The 8,975-nt window shown below is 43.4% G+C and overlaps 1 protein-coding gene across 1 annotated transcript in view; it reads left to right on the top strand.

Moving 5' to 3' along the window:
• The window catches only part of LOC134187978 (bactericidal permeability-increasing protein-like), a 6,201-nt gene extending 4,164 nt beyond the window's left edge, over window positions 1–2,037 (top strand). The window contains exons 10-16 of the mRNA XM_062656162.1: window positions 28–87; window positions 162–329; window positions 1,149–1,228; window positions 1,288–1,330; window positions 1,394–1,457; window positions 1,519–1,595; window positions 1,652–2,037. Coding sequence (XP_062512146.1) covers window positions 28–87; window positions 162–329; window positions 1,149–1,228; window positions 1,288–1,330; window positions 1,394–1,457; window positions 1,519–1,595; window positions 1,652–1,801 — 642 coding nt within the window. The 3' untranslated portion in view covers window positions 1,802–2,037. The remainder of the gene's footprint in view (window positions 1–27; window positions 88–161; window positions 330–1,148; window positions 1,229–1,287; window positions 1,331–1,393; window positions 1,458–1,518; window positions 1,596–1,651) is intronic.
• Window positions 2,038–8,975: the final 6,938 nt, after the last annotated feature.

Raw genomic sequence — 8,975 nt, forward strand, 5'->3', positions numbered from 1 at the left:
TTTGTGTTCTGTGTTTGTGGCTTTCAGGTGCCTAAAGACATTCCATTTCCATTGAATACATCAACGTTCAAGAACATGGTGCCTGCAGTGAGTTAGAGAATCTATTGATTGGTGCATGTTTTTTGTTTGGAATTATTGATTAATTTAGTTGAGCTGTTTAGTTGTATGCGAAGTATCCTAACAAGGCGATGCAGTTGTTTATTAATGCGACGTCAGCGCCTGCGATTACGGGAACGCCGAAAGGACTGAATTTGACTGCGACAGGAGATGTCGCTGTGTCTGTGATTCTTGATAATAAGACGGTAGCTCCAGCGTTTACTGTGAGAGTGGTATGTGTGAAGTTTTTTCAGTGTGTGTGTGTGCATGTGTGTCTGTTTGTCTCTCTGTCTGTCTGTCTGCCTTTGTGTGTGTGTGTGTGTGTGTGTGTGTGTGTGTGTGTGTGTGTGTGTGTGTTGTGTGTGTGTGTGTGTGTGTGTGTGTGAGTGTGTATGTATTTGTGTGTGTGTGTGTGTGTGTGTGTGTGTATCTGTTTATTTGTCTGTTTGTTGGTCTGTCTGCCTGTCTTTCTGCCTGTCTGTCTATCTGTCTCTGTGTGTGTGTGTGTGCGCGCGCAACTAAATATCCGTCTGTGTGTCTCTCTGTCTGTTTGTCTTTCTGTCTGTCTCTCTATTTGTCTGTCTGTCTATCTATTTTCGGTTGGTCTGTCTGTCTATCTTTCTGTCTGTTTGTCGGTCTGTCTGTCTGTCTTTCTCTCTGTCTGTCTGTCTTTTGACATTGTAAGGCAATCCCATTAGTTAATCTAGATCTATGACTTTGTTGTTTGCAAAGACTGGTTTACTTTAAGAAATCCTAGCATGTACAAGTAGAGTCTGTATTAGTCTTTTCCACAGCCCCTCTTGCAAGAGACTAAATCTGTATGAATTGTATACGTCTGTCTGTCTATCTGTCTGTCTGTTTGTCTGTCTGTTTGTCTGTCTGTCTGTTTTTTGTCTGTGTCTGTGTCTGTGTGTGTGTGTGTGTGTGTGTGTGTGTGTGTGTGTGTGTGTGTGTGTGTGTGTGTGTGTGTGTGCGTTCGTGCATGAGTAGTCTTGCTTGTCTACTGATCTTGCAGCCACTAGTCATATCTGAATGCGTTCAACACATTTCAGACGATGTATGCAAAGGCCGACGTTTGGCTCCACCAAAACGGAACAAAGGAAGTCCTGAGTGGAAACGCAACATATCTATTGTATGTCATTATGAATATCTTGTCTAAACAATTATACAATATATTTTTCATTTTTACAGCGCTAACATATCACTGGTGCATTCAGATATGGGGCCATTTGATGTAAGAAAATGTAATCATCTCCATAGCAACCACAACTGTTAATTTGTCTTTTTTAATTCCCAGGTTTCCAAACTCAATGAATCTGTAAATGCCCTCATAGGGTTCGGTGTTGTTCCTTTATTAAACGGTAATCACGTGACATGTCTGTTGTCTATCCACTTGGTCAATCACGTTTGTAATTATTTTAGTTTATGGTAAGACGGGAATAACTATTCCAGCTATTGAGGGAGTTTCGTTTAAGAATGCAACGTTACGTCTTGGAGATGTAAGTAACGGATTAATTTGTCATTGATTTCAATCAATGTATTTGTGATTGAATAGAATTTCGTTGCTATTGACACCGACTTTGCTTACGATACATCAGTGTTAGATCGTAATGTAAGCAAAGGTGGAAAAGTAGTGGAAGATGAAGACGATGTGTTTGTTCACATTGGAGATCCTAAAGCTGATTTTGTCAATTCTCTAAAATGATAGACTCGCTTGAATCCGTTGGCCTAAGACTTTGTTGCTGGAATAAGTGTTTTAGGTTTGTGTCTACACTATATTAGATTCTTTTATTGTTACTTGCAAGTCATAACTCTATTGGTATATAGTGGTTTTATGAATTGAGTTAATTGTTTTGTGTGCATTGAATGGTGGCACAAGCTTGTTTATGTTTCTCGTGCACGTTAGAGAAGTTAGTGAAAAAGACTGGAATTTGAATCGAATTTGTGCATTAATGATTGTTTTCATTGAGAGCTAGTTTGCAGTGTACTGCATTAGCTCGAAGTCTTACACATAGCTCATTGTGAAACATGCATGTGACTCTTGCTACACGTGACTTTTGCTACACGTGACTCTTGCCACACGTGACTTTTGCTACACGTGACTCTTGATGCACGTGAGTCTAGAGTTGCACAAATGGATTTGCTTTATAGTACAAATGAATAGTTATCTTTCTTCTTTACTGAAATCTGATGTACTCTTTCTCCAGCTTCATAAATGGCTGGAGAGTTTGATGGAAGACCCATTATTGTGATTTCATGGTCCGTTGCCTTTCCTTTTATCTAGATGTAGATAGCAAGTCGAAACCTAATGAAACCAGTTGGTAATGCATCAATGATTATTTGACTGTTGTGTTGAAGGAATGCATTTCTCAATATATTAGTATTATTACTTTGAAGAAAATCGAAAGCATAATTATACAACACTCTCATTATTATAATTGGAATTCTGTGCATTAATTGACTATACAATGGGGACTGTTGTTAATGGTTTTCAGACGTTATGATCACACACGAGAATGGTGATTGGTTAGTAATCTAAATTACGTCATGTCTAGAGCAATGTTTGACGTGCACAATCCAGTTGCCTGCCAAGTGCTGTAGAGAACGCGTCATGTTGATCTCTGTCTCTTGACGTCAGAGCGCTGTTTATCGTCAGTCCTACCATTTATAATCACGTGGACGTCTAACTAGCCTCGTCCCCTGACTCTCACGCGCTAGTCTTGTCTGGTGCCCGTATGAATATTCCAGTCTCGCGCCTGGAATTTTCATACGTGCACCGGACAAGACTAGCGCGAGAGAGTCAGGGGACGAGGCTACGTCTAACAACATACACTGCTGTATTGCACGCTTTACAGCAATAAGAGAGTGACTGTAATCACACAAGTTAAAGCAAAGCTTATGACCAGATTGCTCGCTTGCCTCCAGCCAAACTAGAGTCCCGGATCTAATCTCGGTCATTTCCTAATCTCGGTCAATCGTTCTCTGCCAAATAGCTGCAGCCAGACCTAGATGCTACGCCAGCGTCATAGTCTTACTGGATAGCAACTAGGTAGAGCGGGTCACGTCAGTATCCGTCGTATCGTTGCTGCTATAGAACTTGAAAACTGATCGCACCTATTCTCGGTCACAGAGTATCATATCTCGGTCAGCGCTTGCCATATCGTTTCTACAACTCCGTTTGAGACGCAAGTCATCTCTGTCGATAGGCTCCTTATATGACTTCCTTTCGCCAAATTGTTGGTTTTGTCTTGTCAACCTCTACTCTCACAGACAACGAAGAAGACGGATGACTCACGGGACCTAATCTCGGTCAACTGATCTCGAGTAATTTTCTCTCTTCAGACGCAGATCTGAGGCGCTCTTTTGGCTAATGTTATAGTCATCACCGCTGGCTACTATACGTACGGGGTGATGTTAGTGCTCATCGTACTGTTGTTACGACAGAGCGTGAAATGTGAGAGACAAATACTCGAACATCCGGGATCATATCTTGGTCAGTCGCTTTCATCGCGTTTCTACAAGACGATTTGAGACGTTAGTCATGCCTGTTGAAAGGTTCGCTTTGGATGTTTATGCCACTGAATAGCTGGTTTTGTCTCTTCAGTTTTTCTGTTGCAGGGCGGTGGGAAAGGGGATCGACCTACGGGACCTAATCTCGGTCACAGTATGAGCGCACTTCTTGGGTTCTACAGCTTTCAGATAAGTGGCCTTACCTTCATTGGGCATTGTACATACGGTCACAGTCGACTAAAGCTGATTGAAAGTGTTTTGTAGTGAATTTGTAGAACTAGAGCAGATTCTAGTAACTAGACTGTTAGTAGTCCTGTCTAAACTACGTTTTTGAATAATAATTAAGATAACCTTTATTTAGTACATGTGGTTTAGTGATAATTAGCAAATTTTGTGAGTGATAGATTGATCACCATGGAGATAAACATTGAATCCATTCTGGCACAAGTTGAATGTCACAAGAGTATGCCAGGACTCTGCATACCTATAAACTATGTACGTAATTCCAACTTGTTGATTGTAAGATTTCAGCTACATCAGTTATTATCAACAACATGCACTGCTTAGCTAATTAGCTAATTTTATGCACAGAAGGTTCCTTGGATATCTTCACTGGACTAATTATCATAGCTGTCTCAGACTCAGAACCGTTTCATGAGAAAGATTGTTTTCTCTTTGGCAACATGTCACCATTTCATAAGTTCTCAGCATAACTCTCCTAGGGATAAAAGTAAAAAGCAGTTTGTGTGCAATTCTACTTGATAAAATCATCAATCATCTCATCCAAGATAAAGAATGTAGAAACATCTGTCAGTCAAGAATGTAGAAACAGGTAGGAATACTCTCTGATTAACTGCCAACAAAATGTGAAAATTCAGAGTCATCACGTTGCAAGTTTGAAGTGCTAAAAATAGTACGCTAGACTCACACATTCGTGACAATATAGCTCTAGAACAACAGTAGACTAAAATTTACACAATACAACCTACTCAGGAACCCACCTTTCTCAAAATCGCGTGACCGAGATTACGTCCGATACGCCATCACCTTTCTCACCGCCCTGCAACAGTAAAAACTGAAGAGACAAAAGCGGCTATTCAGTGGCATAAACATCCAAAGCGAACCTTTCAACAGACATGACTAACGTCTCAATTCGTCTTTTAGAAACGCGATGAAAGCGGCTGACCGAGATATGATCCCGGATGTTCGAGTATTTGTCTCTCACATTTCACGTTCTGCCGTAACAACAGTACGATGAGCACTAACATCACCCCGTACGTATAGTAGCCAGCGGAGATGACTGTAACAGTAGACAAAAGAACGCCTCAGATCTGCGTCTGAAGGGAGAAAATCACTCGAGATCAGGTGACCGAGATTAGGTCCCGTGAGTCATCCGTCTTCTTCGTTGTCTGTGAGAGTAGAGGTTGACAAGACAAAACCAAAAATTTGGCGGAAGGAAGTCATATAATGAGCCTATCGACAGAGATGACTTGCGTCTCAAACGGAGTTGTAGAAAGGAGATGGCAAGCACTGACCGAGATATGATACTCTGTGACCGAGAATAGGTGCGATCAGTTTTCAAGTTCTATAGCAGCAACGTTACGACGGATACTGACGTGACCCGCTCTACCTAGTTGCTATCCAGTAGGACTATGACGCTAGCGTAGCAGCTAGGTCTTGCTGCAGCTATTTGGCAGAAAACGATTGACCGAGATTAGGAAATGTCCGAGATTAGATTCGGGACTCTATTGTACTAAAATTAGCACCTTCATTCGATACATGCATATACACGAGCACGTATAGCGATCCGAGCCGCGCCAACCCGTGCCAGCCCAGTATCCCAGCCATCGTTTACTGTACGTGCACGTAGCATCGCAACAGTCGCAGTGCGGATTGGATGCGCTTCCGTCACCAGACGTATGGTGATGCAGTGCATCCGGGGCTGCAATCCACAATGCCTCAGGGGCCAGGCTAATGTGCATGTCCCACTCTGAAAATAGCCATTGCGTGACTCTAACGTGCGTTAGTTACTTGAGCTTGACATAGTTCACGTGTTAGCTCACGTTTGCAACGGGCAAAAGCCAAGCTGCTCGCGTTTTTCTATAGGGCTTTGCAACAGTCATATCGAAAATGTGTAAGACATATACGAGACGTCGTAGGTTTATCGCCAGGCGACTGTTGCGCACATGTAGCAACGAAGTTCAAACGCTAAACTTCTTGCTCATCTTAGTCGCTCCTTAGCGGAGTCTTCGTCTCGCTCCACGCTATTTGTGCCATTTTCGCGCTGCAGTACGTGCGGAAAGGCGGCGACGCGAGACTACCAAATGAGCATGCAGCCCGTTTTACAGCACCCTACGCGTTTACACGATGTATTCAGGCCCGTAGGCAGGGAGTTTGAGGGTTCGGACGAACCGCCCGCTCAGCTGTGCACGTCCGCTTTCGATCTAATGTAATGGCGCGCTAGACTTGCTCCCAGTCCTTCGCGCTAGGTTGCTACGCCACGTGCGCCAGCTGTAACATGTGCATAGGAACATGTGGTTTCACACGTGTTGTTGGCCTAGCACGCCAAAAACACGTGTGAAACCGCAGACCCTCAGCAGCTAGCGCGCGTGATGTAGCAACCTGAGGACCTAGCCTGAGGAATTGACACGAGTAATGGCGCGTAGTATGAGAGACGCGCCTCTAGTCTTACGCAATTATCCGATTGGAGAAACCAATTATCCGATCTCGCTATGGCAAGCTGTACACTTCGCGAATGAATCTCTCACCTTGAATCGCTAGCTAGGTCACAGTCAAAACTCTCTTTGATGTAGATTGATAGCATCGTGGGAAGCGCTAGCACAACTATGCTACTACAACTGTGAATGTGAGGATCCAGGCGTATGCAGCGCGCCGCAACTGAACAGCTCTGCTGTCTTTCTTTTCGCATCAGTCTCATTGACTCGAGAGAAAAGACCACTGCACCACCGACACTCTCAGCTTCGAGCCCTCATCCAATTCTGAGTGAAACAAAAAATATTCACAATCACCTAGCGATCGACCTGGAGAATTTAGAGCTACTTAGACTGTAGACGTAACATGTACTCTAACAACGTGTGTTTGAATAGCGTGGTTGTTAAGGGGAAGTCCGACAAAAATAAACTTAACTAGTATGAGTACATCTTACAAATTCAAATCGATCGGTATAAGTTACTCCGTTATCTTCGCTTTTGTATACGAGAACGAGCAATGTTACTGTAATGTGCAACGCCCACGCGCATGCTCCGCGCTTCTTGGTCGATTAAGCTCCGCCCACTGGGAACAAATCAATGCGTCTAGTTACGGATGTCTGCTACGGATATATCGAGAATGACGAATGTGAATGCGAAGATATTATAAAAGATCTGCCTTTTTGCCGTCAGTGGTTCCTTTCTAAAGTAAAATGGTGTCGGTAGAGCTGTTTCCCCGCCAGACTTGCAAGCAGAATTCCTCAATACCACGGCTTACCTAGAGAACGCGCTTGTGCTTGAATATTTGTTTATCCTTGTTCTTTTAATAGCCAAAGAGAAACGTTCAGCGCGCCGTCTGGCGTCTGCTACAGAGAACGTTCCTATTCTCACATCCAGTCTGCTCACTTTCTTTTGCCGCTGATTAGTAGAAGGTTACAATCCGGATGTGAAAATAGGCTTATCCTCTGTAGCTCCCGCCAAACAGCGCGCTGTACGTTTCTCTTCGGATATTAAAAGAACAAGGATAAACAAATACTCAAGCACAAGCGCGTTCTCTAGGTAAGCCGTGGTATTGACGAATTCTGCTTCAAAGTCTGGCGGGAAAACAGCTCTACCGACACCATTTTATTTTAGAGATGAACCATTGACGGCAAGAAGGCAGATCTTTATAGTATCTTCGCATTCACATTCGTCATTCTCGATATATCCGTAGCAGTCATCCATAAACGCATTGATTCGTTTGTAGTGGGCGGAGCTTAATCGACCAGGAAGCGCGGAGCAGGCGCGTGGGCGTTGCACATCACAGAAACATCGCTCGTTCTCGTTTACAAAAGCGAAGATAACGGAGTAACTTATACCGATCGATTTGTCTTCGTAGGATCTATTCATACAAGTTAAGTTCATTTTTGTTGGACTTCTCTTTAATTCTGCTGAGTTCTACAGTACATATTCTCTCTAGTTCAGAGCCGGATCCAGGAAGTTTTGAAAGAGGAGGTTCACCGTTAGCAGTTATTTATTGCATTAATAATTTTTTCTTTTCTATTGAAATTATATGAAATTATTAAACCACTCCTATTGGAAAAGAGGGATGCAACCACCTGAATCCCCCTCTGGATCCAGCCCTGCTCGTGTCTTGCTTGCATGTGCAGATTTGACGGTGAGTACATGTTAGATAGAAAGCGCGTTGAGGCATAGAGCACCTGTTAAGTCCTTTAGTGCGTCAGGACACAAATCTAGCAGAAGTTGCAGTCTTGCTGTGACAAGACTCTGACCCTCGCTGCAACAACTGCAACTGCGCCATTTCTCGGTGTGGTCATCCGCGCTGGTGGGCGATAATTAATTACCAGACAATTACTGATGGTTTTTTCTCCGCAATTAGTTAGTATAGCAAAAACAAGAATTACCCTGTCTATTTACTGGTGCATTAGTACGGCGACAATATCCGTCAGTAAGCGCTATTATCCCTCGAACATGCGCTTCTGTAACTACACTGCTCATAATTAAAACCAGGAGTCGGATAATTGGTTGCCTCAACCGGATAATTGATTGACTGAGTCGGATAATTGCGCGGGAAGTGCTGTAGTAGCATCGAACTTTCAGACCTCTGCATCTGCCCAATGTATATTGCGCATGTGCCATTCACTAAATATATCCCGTTTACAGTCCAGCGTTAGGTGGCTCTGAGATTCTTTACTGAGTCAGTTTTCTAAGAAATCTGGATAGCACGTGTTTGGCTACCTTTGTATGGCGGCCATTTTAGATTCTTCGCATTCCTACACATAGAATACTACCGCACTCTCTGATGATGCAAACACCGGTGCAGTAAGCAAGTGGCTGAGGTCCTGCAGCTCACCGCTCAGTGCAGGAGTTTTCTGTGCAAGTGACTTTTGTAAATCTGTTTACGGTCTGGCAAGCGAGGTACGGTTTTTGCTTACTCATTTTGCCATCCAAGGTACAGACCCTGCTCCTGAACATCTTCCTACGCCACTTGTTATTCACACGAAACACACTATTTCAAATTATTATTAACGTCACGTGCCATACCCTTCGCGCCATTAACTAAAGTATCTGGTTTCTGCCGTACTCACTATAAAAACGCCATTTACCTCATCCATGCAGTCAGGTGACTGGCCACAGTCAGGTGACTGGCCACATCCGGGT

The sequence above is a fragment of the Corticium candelabrum genome, chromosome 12 (assembly GCF_963422355.1).
Source record: "Corticium candelabrum chromosome 12, ooCorCand1.1, whole genome shotgun sequence".
Lineage (NCBI taxonomy): Eukaryota > Metazoa > Porifera > Homoscleromorpha > Homosclerophorida > Plakinidae > Corticium > Corticium candelabrum.